Source organism: Rhinoraja longicauda, chromosome 4, assembly GCF_053455715.1.
Source record: "Rhinoraja longicauda isolate Sanriku21f chromosome 4, sRhiLon1.1, whole genome shotgun sequence".
Lineage (NCBI taxonomy): Eukaryota > Metazoa > Chordata > Chondrichthyes > Rajiformes > Arhynchobatidae > Rhinoraja > Rhinoraja longicauda.
This window is the reverse complement of record NC_135956.1, coordinates 24,963,397-24,988,154: the sequence shown is the minus strand read 5'-3', so window position 1 is coordinate 24,988,154 and position 24,758 is coordinate 24,963,397. Positions and strand designations below refer to the sequence as shown.

General features: G+C 40.0%; 1 protein-coding gene across 1 annotated transcript in view; it reads left to right on the top strand.

The window, feature by feature from the left end:
* LOC144593002 (peroxidasin homolog) overlaps nucleotides 1–24,758 on the top strand; it is a 291,006-nt gene that overhangs the window by 253,592 nt on the left and 12,656 nt on the right. Inside the window, exons 19-21 of the mRNA XM_078398417.1 lie at nucleotides 7,244–7,452; nucleotides 16,893–17,013; nucleotides 22,814–22,937. Of these exons, the coding sequence (XP_078254543.1) occupies nucleotides 7,244–7,452; nucleotides 16,893–17,013; nucleotides 22,814–22,937 (454 nt within the window). The remainder of the gene's footprint in view (nucleotides 1–7,243; nucleotides 7,453–16,892; nucleotides 17,014–22,813; nucleotides 22,938–24,758) is intronic.

Below are 24,758 nucleotides of genomic sequence, written 5' to 3'. Positions count from 1 at the left end.
CAACCAATGGATCAGATCTGAAGTTCTGAAGTCCTACAATAATTGATCAGTATTGATGGTGAACTACTAAGCAGCTAATGGAAGGAGGACGGTTCAAGAACATCCATATGCTCAACAATGTCAGGGCCCAGCAACAGAGTAGTAAAGTCAACTCAGAAGCATTTGCAGCAAGAAGTGGAGAATGGATGATCCATTTGGCTTCTTCCTTAAGTTCCCATCATCACAAAAGCCCATCTTCAGCCAATATGTTTAATGCTATACGATATAAAGAAATAGCTGGGAGCACAGGAGACAACAAACCAATAGGACTATAAAACATACCGACTGTTGTACTGAACTATTTTCTCCTTTAAACAAGTTACTTCAGTACAGCTACCACATTGGCAACTACTCGACGATATGGAAAATTGCCTGATAGTCTTATCTGCAAGAGTTAGAAAAGATCTAAACTCGATAATTATCTCCCAATGAATTTACTACCAGCAAACAGCAAAGTCGTTGAAGATATCAGCAACAATGCCGTTAACTGTTATTCAACAATTTTCCTGCTCACCAATACATTTTTAGTTTCACCAGGATGACTAAGTTCCAATATTTACAGCAACATGACCAAAGAACTAAATCCCAGAGATACCAATGATGACAAATGTCCTCATGGTATCATTTAACCAGTGTGGCATTGGAGAATGCAACCCAACTGCAGTTAATGGTTCTCATGGGGAAAATACTCCAAAGGCTGGCATCTAAATTAATTTTCAGTGGAAAAGACTCTCATCTCAATCAGTCACAAGCTTCATAATTTTGTTCAAATACTGTTGCTTTCAATTATAATTGGATGATGATGTGCAATCTGCCAAGTCTATTGCTGTATTATTGCAAGCCTTCACCATGCTCCTATGTCCCAGTATATCAGAATTAACATGGGCATTCCTGATTCCTAATCTCACCATACTGTCTTCTTGCATCGCATCTTCCTTCAGTGTCTTTCCCTCGCCTGGTCCAGCTTCAATCTATTGTGCATTATTGTCTTCCCTTTCTCTATCTGGATTACATTTTTAATAAATATAGTGAACTCTTTAATGAAATTATTCTTTATGCTTTATTTTGTCTTGGCCTGGTTGGGCTAGCTAAATTCAAATCAGCTTTATATTTTGGGACTGATCCATGCTAATTTTTATTGAATACATTTGTGAATAAATATTCAAAACAAATCTTTTCCAAATGTTTATTATAAGCTTGGCTGTTGCTTGGAAACAAACCTGATTACTTAAAATTGGCATACAGAATGGTGAAAGGCTTGGATATAGTGGATGTGGAGAGGATGTTTCCGTTAGTAGGAAAGTCTAGCTAGGTCTGGAGAGGATGAGAAATTTATTTAGTCAGAGGGTGGTGAATCTGTGGAATTATTTGCCACAGAAGGCTGTGGAGGCCAAGTCAGTGGATATTTTTAAGGCAGAGATAGGTAGATTCTTGATTAGTACAGGTGTCAGATGTTATGGGGAGAAGGTAGGAGAATGGGATTAGGAGGTAGAGATAGATCAGCCATGATTGAATGGCAGAGTAGACTTGATGGGCCAAATGGCCAAATTCTACTCCTATTCCTTATGACCTTATTAAAATGTTGCACATATTCAGTCTAATATCATATCAGGAACTGGAACAGAAATACCGGCATGAACCAATCATGATCACATTGAATGTCGGGCAGACGTCAGAGCTTGGTGATCTATTCCTGTTCCTATTTTTGTGGATTTGTGTGTGTCCAGCCTCCTAAGGAGTTTCTGGGTGAAACTTTACCAGTCCTTATTAGAAGTGAATTGTTGGCTGCATGTGCTGAATAATTCCCCACAAAACCTTGAATGGCATTTCCAAAATTTAAGTTAATGGAAAAAAATTACTGACAAACTGCGCAACATATATACTTTATTTCCAAAGATATGTTCGCCAGAGATGTAGCCTGACCAATTGAGTTATTCCAGCACTTTGTGTCTTAGCTTATCAATCAGCATCTGCAGTTCCTTGTTTCTCCGATATACTTTTTTTTCATGTTTGTTGTTCTTCTTCTTCTTCAATTCTTGAATTGGGGTTGAGGATGATTTTTTGCCAGTTTAGTTATGAGGCAGTCGCTGAGCCCAATGCGGAATCCATGGACTGCCACAGGCAGAACAGGAGATGGGTGATAAAATGAATCAGAGGGTAGGTTAGTACCACCTTCTGTTGAGGAGCAATGGAGGTCCGGCAATCATGATGGGGAAAGAATGATTGTGATGGCAATATGCCTGCTGGAGTGGGAAATGATTTGTCTGGTTGGGAGTGGTGGGTTCACTCCTGTTTTTGAAACTGCAAGGACTAAATTTCTTTGCAGGGGCATTGCAATGATACGGTTGGCATTGGGGATGACGGATGATTCCAGAACATGATCCATGGTCACCAAACACAGCAATACTTCGAGATCTACGATGCAGAAATCATAGCAAGATCCAACCTGGGGAAAAGGTTCTCTCTGTCTACCCAATCAATGCCTCTCATAATTTTATATAATTCTATCAAGTCTCCCCTCAACCTCCAATGTTCCAGAAAAAAAAATCCAAGTCTATCCAACCTCCCTTTGTGGCTGAAATCCTCTGATCAAGGCAGCATGCAGTACTCCAGGAAGAGTTGCAAATGTAATAAATCCAGGAAGAGTTGCAGATGTAATCTGCCCCATTAAATCAATGTATCAAGGAAACAAAAAAGAGCATGCAATTCCAATTTTCTGCAAATGAGTTTCTCATTGCCTGAAACAAACCAGAATGTGTTGGAAATATCAGACGAAGAGTCATGCCTGAAATAGTGTATTCATCTCCATGCAATTGCCACCATTTTGTATTTGTGTTTTCTGCTTCTGCAGTATTTTTCTTGCAGCATTAGTTAAACACATTTAACTAATGGAGTCTCCTATGAATAATTATGATTAATTTGCGTGATTTAAGATCTTAGGTTCTAACCAAGTAGTATTCATTGGTGCTTTGATCTTTTCTTTGACAGTTTTTTTGTTATTGTTGAACTGAAATATATATTTTCACATATATTTGCAGAATTCACAGCCTCCCATTCTGAACATACATTTAATATGCTTATTTGTGATGTTTATTTTAACCCACTGAACCCCTTTTCATTTTTACCTACAGAATTGTTCAGGTCAGCTTTCTCTTTAGTTTTATTTTTTTAAATAAATAATCTTAAGGCTATATTTGTTTAGCTTGTGAATATAAACTTTTATTATGTTCAGTTCAGCAAGCCGAGCACTGTTAGATTAAAAGCATTTTACTCATCCTGCACTAAAACCTTCATCATTGCATTTTCTGTCCTTTTAACTTTTAAACCTGATGCTGAGCTCAATTTGAAAGAGACTAGATCATATTAAACTTAACCATCGAGTGCTCACCATTCACTGGGGTGCTATGATTTGATATCATGTACAAATATTTGTGAAGCTCATCCCTTTCACTCAAGATTTTCTTCAAATGCTCAGTCATAAAGCTGCCATATTTGCAGTTACCTAACCCCTGACTTTACAGCATTTGGGTTTCATCTTTATATTTGATTAGTTTGATATTTTCTCTCAAAACACTGTCCTCTTTTTGTACTCTTTTTGTAAAGCAAACTCTTATGTTGACCTATGAATCTGTAAAACACACTTGGTATAGAATTGTTTTCTCCCCTGCACAAATTAGAAATTCATACACATGAATGTTCTTAATGTAGTTTATCCCCACCTGGAGACATATCATTCAGTGTTATCTCTGCCATATAAATGATCAACTTTTCTGTTCTTTATTCTTTTTGACCAGTCCGGTCCCCGAATGTAATCCAAATGAGAAATTCTGCAAATGGAATTTTGAAATAAAAACAGAAAATGCTGAAATTACTCAGCAGTCAAGCAACTTTACTGAGGTAGAAGAAAATAATGAAAACATTGACGTCAATGAGCTTTCATCAGAACTAAGAAAATATGAGAAACAAAATAGTTTTTGAGCAAAAAGAGTCCAGATGCAAAATGGCGTCTGTGCATTCCCCTCTACAGATGCTGTCTGACCCACTGTGTCCTCTTGCACGTCAAGTGGTTCAGGCATTGAACATTTAGACACTCGGCTGTTCTGGCTTTGAATTTCATGTGGCAGTCTTTAGGATCAACATTATAAATTAAAATTATAAATGAAATCATCCCACAATATAAGTAATTCACTGATGAGCTTAGTGTATTCCATTAGTGCCTGCCTTCCATCTGCTCATTCCATCTGTTCAATGTACCTCCAGCAAATGCAGCATGGCTGGTATGTGGACTTGCAGTAGAAAATGGCTTGGGATGATGACTTCAAGCACTAAGCCCAGAAAAACCCAGCTTCACTCTGCACCTTCTGGGAGTCTGTCTGCTAGACAACAAGCAGAATGGCTATGCTGGGATCATACTTCACTGGAAGATAAATTAATACACTGCCACAATTTTTTTCAAACCCTTTTTAACACTGATATTTACAGATTTGATGAGAGCAGTTTGCATAATGCACAATTGTGCTTTCACCGCAGTACCCAGAAATTGGGTTTCATCCACTATAAAATGTGTATAGATTGGCTATCTAACAATGCACTAAATGAGGGCTTCCTGCCAGCAGTCAACAGCTGACCTACAATATAAGAACAAAGTTAACTTTTCCAAAGCTGCCAAAGTCAATTTGCTGCTCATAGCCAATTCAATCCAAAACTGCAAGGCTTTGCGTGGCAGCAGAACAGTGCCAGAACAAGCCCTAAGCATAAAACAGCTGAAAACAACGCTGGTTGTCATATCCACAGATTCTCTTGACTGTGAAATGCATCAAGGATCTCAAATGGTTCTGAATGCTTTTGCTATGACGAAACATTCAAAGGGACTCTAAATCATCATTTAAATAATCTAAAAATTATTAATCTTTAAGGGTGGTGAATCTGTGGATTTTTTTGCCACAGAAGGCATTGGAGGCAAAGTCAGTGGATATATTTAAGGCAGAGATAGATAGATTTGTGATTAGTATGGGAGTCAGAGGTTATGGGGAGAAGGCAGGAGAATGGGGTTAGGAGGGAGAGATAGATCAGCCATGATTGAATGACGGAGTAGACCCGATGAGCCGAATGGCCTAATTCTAGTCCTATCTCTTACGATCTTATGATTTAAAAGAAATATACACAAAAATGCTTAAAACTATTTAAATATCTTACGTTTTTTTAAAAATTGTAATTAATTTATTGTAAAATGGATTCATTTATAACAACCTCCCAAGCAGACTTGCCTTTTTATTTAATTTGAAGATAGACACAAAATGCTGGAGAATCTCAGGGGTTTAGGCAGCATCTCTGGAGAGACGGACTCGGTGACATTTCAGGTCGAGACCTCAGTCTGAAGAAGGATCTCAATCCAAAACGTCTCCTATTCCTTCTCTCCAAAAATGCTGCCTGTCCCGATGAGTTACTCCACCATTTTGTGTCTATCGGTGTAAGCCAGCATACGTAGTTCCTTCCTACATTTTTATGTAATTCAATGGGCTCATTATTCCTGTAATAAAAGTAGAAAATGCTGGAGGTACTCAGTTGTTCAGGCAACATTTGTTGAAGCTTTTGTTAAAGTCTTAAATCAGTGGACTTTCTTTAGACCTTTTAAACAATGGCTACAGAGCCCAGTCCAACTTGGTGTAGGTTAATTATGAAACATAACCATTGTAGATCTTGGGCAAATGAAACCGCTACAAAGTTTACATTCATCTTTCATGAGGAATCCTACATTGAAGGGCAGCAGGAAAACCCCAGCATGGATCAGTTAGTAATTGTTCAGCAGAGTTTTGTAATTTTTGAACTTGATAGCACTCGTGGAGAACCTTGCACAACTCAGAACAAAGGTCATTTACCGAGTTCATGTCCATTGGGTCTGGCTCTGCAAATGTGTAAATAGAGTTCTCCCACTTTGTCTTAATCGAAGGGTTGGATTCAAGCTCTCCACACAGAGTAGTACAAGGTTAATACAGGGGTCTGTAAACCTTTTGGCATTGTGCACAGGCTCTCTGGCAGAGCTGTTAGTGTGCCATGTCTTCAACCTTATCTTTCCATTAAATAACGTTTAGTGCAAGTTTAAGCTAGCAAAGTCCAATCAAGGATAGTCCGAGGGTCACCAATGAGGTCACTATCTCCCTCATCGGTGACCCTTGGACTATCCTTGATCGGACTTTGCTGGCTTAACCTTGCACTTAAATGTTATTCCCTTATGTATCTACACACTGTAAAGGCTCAATTGCAATCATGTATTGTCTTTCTGCTGACTGGATAGCAGGCAACAAAAGCTTCCCACTGTACCTCGGTACACATGACATTTAAACTAAACTGAACTGAACATGCTACAGGTTTTCCCTTGGAAGTGGTCAGCTCAGCTCTCTGCAGTTCTTGTGTACACCTTTTCTGCTCAAAACCCCATTTTTGCCACCACAGCGACTCTTTAATGTCTGAAGCATCCAGAGGAAAATTATCCCTTTTATCAACATTTCACTTTGCATTTAATTCTACTGGAAACTCTCCTTGAATAACATTCCACAACCAAGCCCCAAAATGTGAGTGAGCAGTGGTCCTCGACCCCAGTTACTGGGTTGCAATCCACATGTCTACAGACTGAGGGCTAAGCAGTGGGCGAAACCTAAGGAGTTCCTTTTATGACCAAAATGGTTGTAAAAGGACTGTGGTCTTCTTCTGTTATATTCTGGTGGCACAGCGGTAGATTTGGTGCCTTACAGCGCCAGAGACCCAGGTTCGATACTGACTACAGGTGCTTGTCTGTGTGGAGTGCATACATTGTCCCTGTGAGCCGCATGGGTTTTCTCCGGCATCTGCGGTTTCCTCCCACACGCCAAAGACATCCAAGTTTGTAGGTTAATTGGCGTGGTATAATTGTAAATTGTCCCGAGTGTGTGTAGATTAGTGTTAATGTGCGGGGATTGCTGGTCGGCGCAGACTCGAGGGGCCAAAGGGCCTGTTTTTGCATGATATCTCTAAACTAAACTAAACTATTCATATATTTGATTTCAAATTATTTCAAATAACTTGAAATCAAATTGTTAACCTTCAGTTAACCTTCAGTCTTTTAAAATAAATGTTAACCTTCAGTCTTTTAAAATAAATTATGGTATTTGATGTTTCATTTAATGCAAAAACTAAATAAACCTTCACCTTTTTATGTGTTATTCAGGTTCTGGTATGAAAATCCAGGGGTGTTTACTCCATCTCAACTAACGCAGTTGAAGCAAAGTTCTCTTGCAAGAGTCCTGTGTGACAATGGCGATGACATTCAACAGGTCCAGACGGATGTTTTTCTCAAAGCAGAGTATCCACAAGGATATGTGAACTGTGACGAAATCCCGAAAATTGATTTAAGGGTGTGGCAAGACTGTTGTGAAGGTCAGTTCCATCCATCATCAATTAAAGTGGATTGCAGTGTTAGTAAGCTCAGTTCCTTTCCAATTAACAAAGGACTATTCTGGTTGTATCAGGTAGGAAATAAGAAGAGCTCTGGAGATTTTAGTTTTGAATACCATTTTTGTCTTCCATTTTAATACCATTTACTCACTTTGCTCAGTAATTGAGGATATTGTGCCCTCAGACATTAGACATTTTTATATATCAAGTAGGTTTACATTAAGGAGATTTTTTACATAGTAATCATAAATCTGATTGATTTTTTTGGGGGTGAAGTTGTTAAGTTTAAAAAAAACTTTTCGAAAACAAATACAACATTCATCATGTGATTAGTATTTGATATTGAATGTCTACGATTAACATTTCTCACCTGAAATGTCTAATGATATGATTCTGTTTTACTTTTGTGCAATTTTGGTAGCAGGGATCAAAGATTAATGGAATGTTTTACATTACATCAAATTTCAAGATGAGCTCATTACTTCTGCTTTATAACTGTGTTTACACTAGAAATATATCTCATTTGCTACAAGACAGTTGGGAAGCCAACAGGTAATGAAAATCAAAGTAATTCAAACTCATTTTATTTCATAATGAGATAAAATCAGTTATTTCATTAATTATTTCTAAATTGGGAACAGGTATGTACTCAGTGTGAGTTGTTTTACAGAATTAGTCCACTGTTTATGCAAACAAGGCCAATGCTGATGGTACTTTGGCTACAATTTGTATTTGTATTTATAAGCATATACAAAAAAATCACCATAAATTGAAAAATGCAATGCTGAACCAAGACCAAGTGCTGTTTAAGGAATGGCTTGAAGCATTGGAAAACTGGAAAGGCAGAGTGACTTAAGGAGAGGTTAGAGAGCTCAGTGTCCCAATGGCACATGGCCAGGAAAGTGAAGGCCAAAAAGGCCATAGCTGGAGGATGTAGGGGTCTTGGAACACCGCATGACTTTACACATCTGGAGGCGGGATGGGGTGTGTGGGAAGAGATTTGAACTTGATGCTGAGAAATCTGAAACTGAGGGAATGCTGAAGCAAGAGCCATTGTAAGTCAATGTTTGCAAGTGTATGAATGACAAGCACTGGCTGAACCTGCGATTAGCTTGAGTTTATGGAGAATCATCTTGAGATCTTATTAGTCACTATAAAGTGACAAAAACAGAGATGTATACTGATAGAAAGAGCAGTTCGGTGCAGTTTATTGTCACGTGTACCGAGGTACAGTGAAAAGCTTTTTGTTGCGTGCTAACCAGTCAGCAGAAAGAAAAATGATTAGAATCAATCCATTTACAGTGTATAGATACACGACAAGGGAATAAAGTTTAGTGCAAGATAAAGCCAGCAAAGTCCGGCCAAGGATAGTCCGAGGGACATCAATATCACAAAAGATAGAGCAAGAGAGCAAGAATCCAATATCACAAGAGAGAGAGGAAATCAATTCTATTTCAGATCATTTCTGTTATTTATTCATTTTAATTAAAAATAATGTTAAAAATGCATACCTCTTTGAAGGCAAGTATGTAACTTCCTCCATCCAGCAACAGACAGAAATAATAAAATCTGTTTTTGGAGTACTTAAATGCTAAATGGAGTACTTAAGTACTAAAAAAAGCTGTGATTTATTGAACTGTAACAAAATAATTAACCAACGTGAAGTCTCCATAATTCTATACTCTAGTCTCCATAAAATCAATTCCTGCAGTTGATTTTCCTCCCCAAATAAAATGTTGTGAAGACTTTTTCACACAGTTGGCTTTTGTTACAAGTATAAAATACTGTCATGTACTATCATGCAATTTTGTTCCCTTTGCTTATTTGTGTGGCTTCTTTATGTGTGATTTGTTCGTTTGTATGTATTATCTTTGTTTTGTCATTCTGTGGTTTAAGACGGTCTCTCTGGAAGAGTGAGCTTTCCTTGCTTTAATTATTTGTTGTAAGATCTTCTTTCAGGTCTTTTATCTAATGTCCGTGATTCCCATAAGCGCATATCACTACTCATCCAGCAATTCAATCGCATCTACCACCGTGTTCGTAATTACAAGAACAAAGGCGAGTTGGTCTCAGTCTCTGATTTCCATGATGTTTTCCATGAGCATGAATCCTATGAACTGTTATGGTTCAGTTCAGGAAAATGTAGAATAACCGCCAGGGCACTTACAAGTGGGGTTATGTCTTCCACATAAGGGAGACCAAGATATTGGATAGTGTGGAGAGTTTGAGCCAGAACGTAAGGTCCTGAACAGTGCTCGAGCCCTGAATGACCAATTGAGTCATGTGGATGTGCCAGAACAAGGGACACTTCAGCTTTAACATCTGTGGAAGTGCTTCTAATATCTCTGATTTTTGATATATTTAGAAACTCTTAAAAATGGATCAATTAAAATTTATGAAAAATTACTGGAATTAAAAATAAAAGAACAATTATGTAATCTTTGTTGATTTTTAATAATTAAAGACACCAAAACAAACCCAAATATTTAAAAATAATGTAATGTTATTCTTACCATTATTTCGTCTGCAGGCCAACAATTACCATTAAAATGAATAGTTGTATCCTGAAACCAGGTTCCCAGTGATACTTTATTATCACGTGTACCTGGATTCAGTGAAATTCTTTGTTTTTTGCACACAATAAACAAAGAACACGAAAGAGTCACCCCATTTCTGGCGCCCACAAAGTTACAAATATATACTCGTTCTAGTCATGTTGGTCCCTCTTCATTCTCAGTAACCTCGCCAATACCCCTGCCCCCCCCCACCCCTCACCGGGTTCCTCTAAGTTCTCAGCGCCCCCTCCCTCTTAGTTCTCGCTGTCCACCTTGGCCTGACCGCCCAGTCTCCAACTTCGGTACGACCCACCGTCCACCTCTGGCCCAGGATTTGAAAATGGACTCCTTTGAACACTTGAAAATCTCATTAAACTTTTACTCCTCAGTTGGATGACAGGATAAGTCCAGCAGTGTAGAGTAACTGAGAAGCTCAGCAGTACGATTGGGACATCTACATTTACATGCGAGTCCAAAACATACCGATACTTGGCTGGATAAATACAACTATCCTGCATGGAACTGCAAATTCTGTTTGCTATTTTCATGCCGTTGTATTAATTAATTGTTACTTTCGGAAAATTTTCTCAGTGAAGAAAACTTGCTGTTTTTAATCCAGACTGCCCACTGTATGTCTCCAATCCTATGTCAAATGTTTAACACCATTCTTCAAAGTGGTTTAGGTTAGTTTAGAGATACAGCGCAGAAACAGGTCCTTCAACCCACCGAGTCCGGGCCGACCAGCGATCATCCCATATACTAGCACTATCCTACACACACGAGATACAATTTACAATTTTTACCCAAGCCAATTAACCTAGAAACCTGTACGTCTTTGGAGTGTGGGAGGAAACCGGAGCACCCAGTGAAAACCCACGCGGTCACGGAGAGAACGTAAAAACTCCGTACAGACAGTACCCGTAGTCAGGATCGAACCCGGGTCTCTGATGCTGTAAGGCTGTAACTTTACCACTGCGCCACAGTGCCGTGTTGTGTCAAAACACTGCAATTCAACTAAAAACCCCCCACCACCCTCTCAGGGTAACATGAGACAGGCAATAAATGAAGTCCGTCCTATAAATGAAAAACAAAGCAATTTAAAAAACAAGATTTTATAACATATTTGCTCTAAATTGCTAATAGCATTTATAGAAATGCGCACCTCACTCAAACAAATGTAACCCTTTGGTCATCAGCAAAACGAGCCCCCTAACGCTGTACCTGACAAAATCTAAACCCAATTTCATGAATGGCCCATGTTTGTTCCTTTAATAACATTGTATTCAGGATTCCATCCTGAATATATTGCTGGATAATGCACATTTTATATCTAATATGAAACAAATATCAGAGAACTACACAGATATGATTCCACCTTAGACTCCAGATGGCATCTGGAAACAATTTTGGTTTGTCACTGGTGTTTTAAAAAAATATATCTGTACTCGTCATTGTGATATGAATATTCAGTGCCCAGTATTCAATTTCATGTTTGGATGCCTGTTAATACATCAAAGATTTTCATTTCAAGGGTGCCACCAAATGAAAAGTTCAAGGCTTCATGTTAATTTTAGTCTAATTTAGGAATGAAAGCTTTTGCTTCAGTGAAATGATTGCTAAATATTAATGTGGAGTTCACTTGACTAATTTGCACTTCCAGGATTGCAGGATTCATTTTACCATATGCGTCAGCAACTCATAAGGCTGTCTAGGCTGATGACATATCTTGAAGAGACAGTAACAAAACCTGTTGTTCGAGGCGAGTTTTTAAAATGATGATTGAAAAAAAAAATTCAATATTTCAGCATTTCATCTAAGGAACCAAATGCAAATTTATCAAAGCAGTAATATTCAGAAGCATTTGCGGTCCGCAACAGGCATCTTTGATTTCAAGATCAAAGATCTGCTTAAATGTAGATTATATTGAATGTATTTTTTTCAGTCTTGCATAATTAACTTTGAACTGCAAATATGATCCTCTTAAAACTAATCATAAACTGCCCTTCACTAACTCCGGACATTGGGTATTTTTGATAGCTGATGTTGGGGAAAGTTAATGTAAAGAAATGTTTTACAAATGTTTAGGCTATTATGCATAGTAGGTTTTTGCTTCAAAAAGGTATTCTGAATCATAAGATTATCCAAATTTGGTTTTCTTTTTGCTAAGAGCTCAATGGCAATCGGTGAGTTAACTAATAAGACAAAATCAAAGAAAACTTTTCTGATGTACTCCAAAATGCCCTTAATTTTTATGTTTACATCCAAAATTCTTTCTAGGAGAAACTGAGAAACATCAGGCTAATGTTATATGCTTAGAGAGATAAGTCAAGTTGAGTTTAATGTCATACAAGTATAGTGAGATACAGGACCAAGATAATATTGCTTGTGCAGGAAGAACTGCAGATGCTGGTTTAATTCAAAGGTAGATCACAAAATGCTGGTGGAACTCAGCAGGACAGGCAGTATTTCTGGAGAGAAGGAATGGGTGACGTTTTGGGTCAAGATCCTTCTTCAGCGGGTCAGGCAGTATCTCTGGAGATAAAGGATGGGTGACGTTTTGAGTTGGCATATTCGTCTGAAGAAGGGTCTTGACCCGAAACGTCACCCATTCCTTCTCTCCAGAGAAGCTGCCTGTCCTGCTGAGTTACTCCAGCATTTTATGATAATATTGCTTGCAACAGCATTATAGGCACATAGACTCAGGCAACACACAAAACATAAACTATATGTACATTATACATGACAATGAAAAAGAAAAAACTTCAAAAACAAGACATTTGGGCAAGACACAATTAGAAAACAAGTCCATGTTAGTACAACATCTGTTCCATGAATGAGGTAGTGTTAGGGTTGTAAAGGTTGGATTAAGAAGCTGATGTTTGTGGCAAAGTAGCTGCTCCTGAACCCAGTGGTGTGGAACCTTAGGGTTCTGTACCTTCTGCTTGCTGATAGCAGCCCAGCTGATAGCCCAGAGGTAGGGATCCTTGATGATAGATGTCGCCTTCTTGAGTCAGTGCCTCATGGAGGTCCTTTCGAAGGTGGAGAGGGGTGTGCCCATGATAGACCAGGCTGAGTCCGCCACTCACAGCAACCTTCGGCATTCCTGGGCATTGAATTGATCAACCAGGCCATGGTGCAACCAGTCAGGATATTTCAGAGCAGTCTTCAGTGCACCTTCAGTAATAAATGATGTAAAGTGTATGGCCGAGAGAAGACTCCAAATCCATTTCATCACATCGCAAGAAAGTCAATCATGGCATGGTATTTCAGACATATTAATATAAATTCATGGGTAGAAAGGAACTGCAGATGCTGGTTTATACCGAAGATAGTCACAAAGTGTTGGAATATCTCAGCAGGTCAGGCAGTATCTCTGGAGATAAAGGATGGGTGACGTTTTGGGTTGGCATATTCGTCTGAAGAAGGGTCCTGACCCGAAACATCACCCATCGTTTTTAGCCAGAGATGCTTCCTGACCCGCTGAGTTACTCCAGTACTTTGTGTCTTTCTTTAATATAAATTCACTAAGTTTAAAATCAACAGGTACATAAAGCTTTTACACTAACATTCATTCCTGTCTGCAACTGTCCACCTTGCTCTGTTCATCTTGTGTTCATGTTTTATGATATTGATTTCTCTCTCATGTGCATTGCATTGATGGAGATTAGAGTATGGAGCAACAGCCTTTTCAGTCAAACTGGTTAGAAATAATTGTAAAGACAAATTACCTTTGATATATTTAACTAGACGTGCAACAGGAATTTGCTGTAAATGGTCATCAGCCAGGCATCATCTGCGGAAAGAGAACCAAAACTAACACTCCAACCTGATAGCCTCTCATCAAAACTGGGGACAGTTAGAAATGTAAAGGGTTTAAAGCAAATCGAGAGACAAAGTGGGAGTGGGAAGAGAAGAAAAAATGGGAAGATTTGTGCTGCTGCAGAAGGCATAAATGCAAGAGATTAATTAACAAAGGGGAAAATGGTAGTGGTAAGTAGGGAATAATAATAGGGTATGTAAGTAAAAGCAAGGCTTGAATTTAAATGAATTTTATGTGCCGCTTCAAAGGATTCAATTCCGATACGTTCCTCTAGAAGTGGCATGATAGTGGCATGATAGTTAGAAGAAACTGCTCAAGTCTGGCAGGGATATTCACAGAAAAGGTAATTTTAGAATAATATATCACACTGCACACTTTTTAATATTACCTACAGTGAGAGTGAGTAGACTAACCACATTGGTTGTAGTTGCTGGCAATGTTCTTATCAAGAAAAATAATGCAATTAGCAATCAGGCCAACAATTTGAGACAATATTCTGAGCCTACCTTACCCTTTGAAATAATCAATAAATAATAAATTACCCTTACCCTTTGAAATAATCCCACCATCCTTTCATTTTCAACTATAGTTTACAATTGGAAGCAAATCAAAAACTATGGCGACTTCTCCAAGGACAATGCTGATGACATCAGGTCGGGGTACAGCCAGCAAGATCAATGTTCCACCAATGCAGATCACATATGTGCATTTCCTAATGTTGCTCTTGAGAGCAAGGCAGCAATATTTATCATCATACAACTTCACTGATCTGCAATGAACAAACAAATGTTCTGGGGGTTGTGCTTTTAACTCTTGCTTCCAAAATTTACTTTAATTGATCAATGAAAGTGAATTTAGAAAAAAAAAAAGTGTAATGCACAGATGCTCTTTGTTTCTGTACTCAACGCATGTTACAGGATGCTTCACCCGAGGAAGAGACCAAATTCAATAGTCTGTAAAACAAGTGCTGGAATTGCAATGCATGAATAATTCACATCATTCACATCATTTTTACACCACACTGCCAGCAAACAGATATCCCAATCCATTGTTCCTTACCTTCTAGGTTCAGGTGTGAGAATTATACCCTGAACATCCTGAGCAGATAGAGACGCTTGTAGAGGTCCCTTTCTTCTACATTTGCCCCCTTCATTCTACCAGCAGATTTTTCTGTCATACACTCTCAGGTTGTAATCCAAGGTGAACAATTTAAAAGGCACTTGGACTGGTATGTGGATAGGAAATGCTTTGAGGGATATGGGCCAAAAGCAGACAATTAGGACGAGCGTAGATGGTGCAACTTGGTTGGCATGAACGAGTTGGACTGAATGGCCTGTTTCTGTGATGTATGACTCTATGACTATGATCTCCCGCGTCTGGGAGTATCCTGTTCTGTATCCTGTTCAATCTCAAAGCCTTGATGCCCAGATAAGTTCCATTAGCGCCTGTCCCATTGTTCCCTGGGGATTTCAGTAATTTTAAACCATGCCGATGGAATCATTGTAACGGGCAGTGGGAATCATTTAGTATTTAAAATGTAAGAAGATGACAATCCCTTTAAATAGTGCTGGTGATAGGTACAGCCTGATACTGAACAGATGTTCAGCTGTGAGAGATTAAAAGAGGGCATCATCTTGAGTGCTGAGCTCCAAAATAGAAACGGCGGTTTCAAATTGGTGTTGCATGCTGACTAATGTCATAACGTGCCCACACTGCCTCTGGTGAAACTTCAGTTGTAGATGCATTAATGTGTTCACTATATAGATATGGATGCACTTATATTGAATCCAGCCCTACCTTGCATCCAATCAGGCTTCTATGTATGATGATAATGGGTAATGATAATGACTATACAACTGATTTTCTGTACTATGCAAGTAACCCTTGCATCCCCTCTTCTCTGCCCCTCCCCCACCCTAATCGCCACTATTATTTTCACTGTCATCCTGTTGAGTTTCACTATCTGTATTACTCATTATCACCTAGCCCACAGGCAACAACGGACCATTGTGGGCTCCACCTTTCTTTGATCATATCATATCATATCATATCATATATATACAGCCGGAAACAGGCCTTTTCGGCCCTCCAAGTCCGTGCCGCCCAGCGATCATCATTGCTTTTTGCATATCCTGTCCAATTGTCTATATCTCTCTATATTACCATCTATATCTCTTGTTCCCCTATCCCCTGAATCTCAGTCTGAAGGAGGGTCTCGACCTGAAATGTCACCTATTCCTTTTCTCCCGAGATGCTGCCTGTCCCTGCTGAGTTATTCCAGCTTTTTGTGTCTATATACGTTCTGTCCACTGGCCTGAGACAAGAACATTGTGGATTTCCTCAAAACTGAAAATATTGAAAGCCATAGATGCTGGAAGTATAAAAGTAAATCGGAAGTTGCTGGAAGCATTCAGCAGTTCAGTCGCAGCTATGGAAAGTGAAACAGAGTTAATGTAACACATTCTAACGAAAGGTCTTTGACCTGAAATGTTAACTTCGCTTCTCTTTCCATTGATCCTGGCTGACCTGCTGAGTGTTTCCAGCATTTTCTGTTTTTATTTCCTCAAAATTGCTCTTGTGGCACTACTGCTACATTACTGACAGTAATTCTGCAACAGAATTCCCTTAATTAGTGTAAATTGAGTTCCACAAACCTCATATGTAGGCAGCTATGTGCACACAATACTGAGCAAATTCTCAACTTGTAAATAGATTGAAGCTCAAGCCATCGGACGGTAACTACGTCCTTGTCTTGCTCTGTTGTGCAGCTAGTAATAGATGAGCAGCAGTATATCTTTTACAATTTGATTACACATTTCCTACATCACAGATTCATTTACTTGGAATCCAATAAAACCAGTAGGATATAATCTTTTTGAATAACACAATCAATGTTGTTCAGGAATTTAGAATTCTGAGAAAGGACGAAGCTATATGTTATTCCTGAACATAGAAACAAAATGTAATCTTCTGTCGCTGGTACAAACCGCTGTTTCCGTGGAGATAAATGCAAGGCTGGCTTCAAAATGATCTCTTTGTTTATGCAGATTGTAGAACGAAAGGACAATTCAATGCACTTTCACAACAGTTCCGCAGCAAACGGTCAATAGAATTCAGTTATCCGGGAGATAAGGACGCCTCAGCTAGATCAAGCAACCAACAAGGAAGGTATGTGGTTTGCGGTAGCAGTCCTAAATATGTTACTTGTTGGCTTGAATTAGAAGAATGAATTTGCTGTAATGCAAAGTAGGTGCTGGCTCGAAGGGCCGATAGGCCTACTCCTGCACCTATTTTCTATGTTTAATATGATAATGGCTGATCATCCAAAATCAGTACCCCGTTCCTGCTTTCTTCCCATATCCCTTGATTCCGTTAGCCCTAAGAGCTAAATCTAACTCTGCCTTGAAAACATCAAGTGAATTGGCCTCCACTGCCTTCTGTGGCAGAGACTTCCACAGATTCACAACTCTCTGGGTGAAAAAGTTTTCCCTCATCTCAGCATGATGATAACTTAATGCAAATCAAATAAAAGACTGAGCATGCAGGCAAAGTACCAGACAGTAGATCTAACTGTGCAACATGGTCTAGAACAAATAAATTTCAACCTAAATGGGATGAAGTATAGTTCCATCAGCATTAAAAAAATCACCTTTACTCTCTTTCCCTTCAATTACAAACAAAGTGCAATGTGAGGCATGTGCTGAAGATGTCTTACGCACAGAGTCTCTTACCCAGAGTAGGGGAATCGAGAACCAGGAGACATAGGTTTAAGGTGAAGGGGAAAGATTTTGTAGGAATTTTACAGGGGTAACTTTCTCACACAAAGGATGGTGGGTATATGCAACGAACTGCCAGAGAAGGTAGTTGAGGCAGGGACTATCGCAACGTTTAAGAAGCAATTAGACAGGTACATGGATCGGACAGGTTTAGAAGGATATGGGCCAAACGCAGGGAAGTCATAGGTAATAGCAGAAATAGACCATTCGGCCCATCAAGTCTATTCTGCCATTCAATCATGGCTGATCTATCCCTCCTAACCCCATTCTCCTGTCTTCTCCCCATAACTCCTGACACCCGTATTAATCAAGAATCTATGCCTTAAAAATATCCATTGACTGGTCTCCACAGCCTTCGGCAGCAAAGAATTCCACAGATTCGCCACCCTTTGACTAAATAAATTCCACCTCATCTCCTTTGTAAAGGAACTTCCTTTAATTCTGAGGCTATGACCTCTAGTCCTAGACTCTCCTACTGGTGTAAACATCCTCTCCCCATCCACTCTACTCAAGGCTTTCACTATTCGGTAAGTTTCAATTAGGTCCCCCCTCATCCTTCTAAACACCAGCAGGTACAGGCCCAGTGCCGTCAAATGCTCATCATATGTTAACCCACTCATTCCTGGGATCATTCTTATAAACTTCCTCTGGACCCTCTCCAGAGCCAGCACATCTTTCCTCAGATATGCTGTCCAAAATTGCTCACAATATTCCAAATGCAGCCTGACCAGCACCTTATAGAGCCTCAGCATTACATCCCTGTTTTTGTATTCTAGCCCTCTTGAAATAAAAGCTAGCATTACATTTGCCTTCCTTACTATCGATTCGACTTGCAGATTAATTTTTGGGGAATACTGCACCAACACTCCCAAGTCCCTTTGCACATCCACTTTCTGGATTCTTTCCCCATTCAGAAAATATTCCTCGCCTTTATTCAGACTACCAAAATGCATGACTCCACACTTAGCTACACTATATTCCACCTGCCACCTCTCTGCCCACTCTCCCAACCTGTCCAAGTCCTTCTGCAGAATCCCTGCTTTCTCTACACTACCTGCCCCTCTACCTATTTTCATATCACCTGCAAACTTGGCCACAAAGCCTTCAATCCCCTCATCCAAATCATTAATATACAATGTGAAGAGCAGCGGCCCCAGTACCGATCCCTGCGGAAATCCGCTAGTCACTGGCAGCAATCCAGAAAACGCCCCTTTGATTGCCACTTTGCCATGCCATCCAACCAGCCTGCTATCCATGCTAGTATCTGCCCTTTGATACTGTAGGCTTTCATCTTCCTCAGCAGCCTCTCATGTGGCACCTTATCAAAGGCTTTGTGAAAATCTAGGTAAACAACATCTACTGACTCTTCTTTGTCTGTCCTGCTATTTACTTCTTCAAAGAATTCCATTTGATTTGTCAGGCAAGGTCTCCCCTTCACAAAACCATGCTGACTTCGGCCTATTTTATCGTGAACGTCTAAGTACTCCATAACCTCATCCTTTACAATGGACTCTAAAATCTTACCAACCACTGACATCAGACTAAACGGCCTATAGTTTTCCTTCTTGTACAGCAGGATAAAATTTGCAATTTTCCAATTGTCTGGAACCACTCCTGACTCTAGTGATTCTTGAAATATCACTATTAATGCCTCCACAATTACTAAAGCCACCTCTTTCAGAACCCGAGGGTACAATCCATCCAGTCCAGGTGATTTATCCACCTTCAGCCCATTCAGCTTCCCAAGCCACTCCACTAACTTCCACCCCTTGACTCTTTGAACTTCAGGTTTATTCCATTGTGAAAACTGATGCAAAAATGTTATTCAATTCCTCTGCCATTTCTTTATTCCCCATTATCACTGCTGCATCATTTTCCATTGGTCCTACCTCCACTCTTGCCTCTTTCTTACTCTTTATATTATTGAAGAAACTCTTGCTATCCTCTTTTATATTATTGGTTAGCTTATCTTCGTATTTCATCTTTTCTCCCCGTATTACCTTTTTAGTCACATTCTGTTGTTCTTTAAAAGCTTCCCACTAATCTTTGCTCTGTTATATGCCTTCTTGTTTAGTTTTATACTGTCCTTGACTTCCCTTGCCAGCCACGGTCACCTCATTCTCCTCCTAGAATCTTTCTTCCTCTTTGGAATGAAAAGATCCTGCATCTTCCGAATTATTCCCAGAAATTCCTGCCATTGCTGTTCCACCATCACCCCTGCTAGGGGCCCATTCCAGTCAACTTTGGCCAACTCCTGCCTCATGCCTCTGTAGTCCCCTTTGCTCAGATGTAATAGCGACACCTCTGATTTCATCTTCTCCCTCGCAAATTGCAGGTTCAATCTTATCATGTTGTGGCCACCTCGTGGTTCCTTTACCTTGAGTTCCTTTATCAAATCCGGTTCATTACACAACACTAAATCCAGAATTGCATTTGCTCCACTGCAAGCATGCATCTGATCTACCAATTTTCCCAGCTTACTCAGTAACAATCTAAATATTGTAATCAAATGCGCAGACAAGGGAGGTGCTGTTGTAATCTGACAAGCTGACCTCTACTGTGTTAAGGTCTGAGGGTCTCCAATGTGGTAGATGGTAGCTAAGGACTGCTCTCTAGTTGGTGATTGGATGATTTAGTTGCCTGATAACAGCTAGGAATAAGCTGAACCTGAATCTGGAAGTATACATTTTCCAACGTCTGTACCTCTTGTCTGATGGGAGAGGGGAGAAGAGAGAGTGCAGGGTGAGATGTTTTGTTTAAGAATTCACTGCTGATAGATGCAGCCATGCTCAAGGTCCGAGGTATCATGTATTACTCAAAGGTTTTGCACAGCCCTTGTTGAAAATTCCTATGATTATTTTGCTGTTAAAGTAAACCCAAAGTTAATTAGGAAAGTCGGTGTCTGAGGCAGGGTTTCGTGTTTGTGGGGGATACCTTACGATACGATAGAACTTTATTTCTCCCAGGAAAGAAATTGATCTGCCAACAGTCATAAAACACAAAATACATGAAACAAGAAATCAAAGTGACAAGTGGAAAGGATTGGGGATGTGCAAAGATTGGGGCGGGGATGGGAGGGGGAGTCAGTCTACCCCATAACAGAAGGGGGAGGAGTTGTACAGTTTGATGGCCACAGGGAAGAAGGATCTCCTGTGACGTTCTGTCCTGCATCTTGTTGGAACCAGTCTGTTGCTGAAGGTAATCCTCAGGTTGACCAGTGGGTCATGGAGGGTGACACCTGCATTGTCCAGGGTGCTCCACAGTTTGAGGAGCATCCTCCCATCCAAGACCACCTCCCATGAATCCAACTCCATCCCCAGGACAGAGCCAGCCTTCCTGATCAGTTTGGGGGGCAAACCAAGGGATCAATCGTTTGATCAAAAAACCAATGTAAGAATAGGTCACCAATGGTGTCAGTAGGTTGTAATTGATGATCGAGGGGTGCACTTTGTAGTCAGGTAGGCTGAAGGTTAGTTGGTGGAGGGTGTAGGGTTTGGGTTACATCGGGATGGAGGTTAGGGGAGATGATCTTGCTGTAGTGGGGATCATGAATGTGGGAAAAATGACATCCAAAGGTTGGAATGTGAAAGCAACACAGGTGGGAGATTTACTTAAACAGCTCCTAGAAACATAGAAAATAGGTGCAGGAGTAGGCCATTTGGCCGTTCGTGCCAGCACCACCATTCAATATGATCATGGCTGATCATCCAAAATCAGTACCCCAATCTTGCTTTCTCCCCATATCCCTTGATTCCGTTAGCCCTACGAGCTATATCTAACTCTCTCTTGAAAATATCCAGTGAATTGGCCTCCACTGCCTTCTGTAGCAGAGAATTCCACAGATTCACAACTCTGGGTGAAAATGTTTTTTTCTCATCTCAGTCCTAATGGCCTACACCTTTTTCTTAAACTGTGACCCCTGGTTCTGGACTCCTATCTCATTCAAGTTCCCTCTGCTGGAATTTTGCCACCATTTCAAAGTAGACTTAAGACCAAAACCTGGAATGAACAGGTTGTCTTGCATTGACTGGGATCTGTTGATACATAGAAGGATTTGACTAAAGTATGTAAGATCCTGAGGGGTTTTGGCAGGATGCATGTGGAAACCATATTCCTCTTGTATAAAAATCTATTTGAAAACAAAAGAAGATTCAATTAAGACAGAAATGAAGCAGTTTACCTTTCTCTCAATGGCTCATGTGCCTTTAGAATTCTATTCTTCAAAGGACAGAGGGAGCAGAGACTTTGAATGTTTTGCAGAGGAAAATAGATTCAAGAAAAGCAAAGAGGGAAAGGTATCTGCAGTCGAGTGGATTGCAGAATTGGGTTTGGAATCAGATCAGCGCTTACTTAATGTAATGGCGAAGCAAATTTGAGGGGATGGGCAGTCTGCTCCAGTTTCTCATCTGTATGCTCGCATGCAACCCGTACTGGCATGAGTCAGGCTTGAAAGGATTAACATTATGAAAGGAATGTCCAGATGTACAATGCTTTTTTGGATGCTTTAGTCAGAGGGTGGCGAATTCTTTAGTCAGAGGGTGGTAAATCTGTGGAATTCTTTGCCACAGAACGCTGTGGAGGCCAAGTCAGTGGATATTTTTAAGGCAGAGATAGATAGATTCTTGATTAGTAGAGGTGTCAGAGGTTGTGGGGAGAGGTCAGGAGAATGGGGTTAGGCGGGAGAGGTAGATCAGCCATGATTGAATGGCGGAGTAGACATGATGGGCTGAATGGCCTAATTCTACTGCTATCACTTTTGACATTATGCTGCTACAGGCTTCTCCACACAAGAGATACATCGAGGACCCAGAAGGAAAACCAGGGGCTGCATTCAGTAATGATTTTCTATAATGATTTTGATTGAAATTGAGTAGCACAGCATGCAGAGTTCGGGTGCTAAAGAATCCAAGTTGTAAGCACAAATTGTTTAGTTAATCAGAAAAAAAAATCAGACTTAAAAAATCTTATCATGTTGCCAATTATATCAAAGTCAACGTGTACACACTTGAGTTGGGGATGCTCAGGGGAAATCATTATTTATGTTTTATTCTGTTAATTCCTTTGAGATCAGGTTTTTTTTTAAGAACTGTAAATGTTTAAAGAATTTGCTAATCACAAAACATACTGTACCTTTTGTTTGTGAGTAAAATGTTTCACTATATCTTACAAGATGAACTCTTTATGAATGCTAGATATACTCGAGACTTTGGTGAATTTGTCAACTCGACAGTTTTTCCCAGTGATCACGGGACCCCTCAGGATTTCAACAGTTTTATGTTTGACGTGCAAAAGACGATCGTCTCCCTTCGTAACCAGGTATGGACAATAACCAAGAGTGCTTTTGCTTTGTCAGTAAATTTAGAAATGTCCAGGTACAAAACTCGTGGATGAGCCCAGACAATTTTGTGATATCTTATCCTGGAAGGTAAATATTTTGCTGAGGAAGCACCTCAATTTAGCCACCTGATGAAACCAATGGGGAATAAAATGAGCGTTTGACGGCACTGGACCTCGTGTACAAAATCATGAGAGGAATAGAACGGCTAGCTGCACAGAATCTCTTGCCCATAGTAGGGGTATCGAGGACCAGAGGACGTAGTTTCAAGGTGAAGTGGAAAAGATTTAATAGGAACCTGAGGGGTACCTTTTTCACACAAAGGGTGACGGGTGTATGGAACAAGCTGCCAGAGGAGGTAGTTGAGGCTGGGACTATCCCAACTTTAAGAAACAGTTAGACAGGTACATGAATAGGACAAGTTTGGAAGGATATGGACCAAGCGCAGGCAGGTCGGACTAGTGTGGCTGGGACATGTTGGCCAATGTGGGAAAATTGGGCCGAAGGGCCTGCTTCCACACTGTATCATTCTATTAACCTATGACTATGGGCCTGTACTTGCTAGAGTTTAGAAGGATTATGGGGGGACCTCATTGAAATTTACCGAATAGTGAAAGGCCTGGATAGAGTGGATGTGGTGATATTTCCACGTGGGAGAGTCTAGGACCAGAGGTCATAGCCTCAGAATTAAAGAACGTTCCTTTAGGAAGGTGAAGAGGAATTTCTTTAGTCAGAGGGTGGTGAATCTGTGGACTTCATGGCCACAAAAGGCTGTGAAGGCCAAATCTATAGAAACATAGAAAATAGGTGCAGGAGTAAACCATTCGGCCCTTCGAGCCAGCACTGCCATTCAATATGATCATGGCTGATCATCCAAAATTAGTACACTATTCCGTTTTTTTCCCCATGTCCCTTAATTCAGCCCAAGGAGCTAAATCTAACTCTCTCTTGAAAACATCCAGTGAATTGACCTCCACTACCTTCTGTGGCAGAGAATTCCACAGATTCACTACTGTCTGGGTGAAAAAAGTTTTTCCTCATCTCAGTTTCCCCCTTATTCTTTAGATATATAGATATTTTTAAGGCAGAGGAAGATAGGTTCTTGTTTAGTATGGGCGTCAGGGGATATCGGGAGTAGGCCGGAGTATGGGTTTAGGAGGAAGAGATCAGCCATGATTGAATGGTGTAGACTTGATGAGCCGAATGGCCTAATTCTGCTCCTATCACTTATGAAATTAGCCCAATATATTTGCAGCGGGTGGTCAGACATTATCATTTCCTATAAGGTCTGGATAATAGGAAGTGGAGGTATGGATTAAAGTTAAAATTATCCCTCCGTCCACCCCAAAGTACTCTTGAATATAATTTTAGTGTTGACTACAGTAAAGATTTTTACAGCATTAATTGATGTCTGTTCTAAGTTACTAATGCAAGTATCAGAACATAGAATAAAGAATATAGAGCAGTGTAGCACAGGAAAATTCCCTTTGGCACACGATGTCTGTGCAAATCATGATGCCAATACCATGATCTGCTTGCACATCATCCATATTCCTCCATTTCCTGAATATCCATGTTCCTATCCATAAATCTCTTAAATATCGCTGTTGTATCTGCTTCAACTACCAACCCCGGCAGTGCATTCAAGACACTGTAAAAAAAACATGCTTCACACATCTTCTTTGAACACAATTAATCCTGGTAGCCTGGTCAAATATGGTACTGGGAGAAATAATTAAACAAAACAAAATTGTGGTGTCTAATGAACCTTAAAAGGAAGTGAGGAAATAAAACTTAAAGTG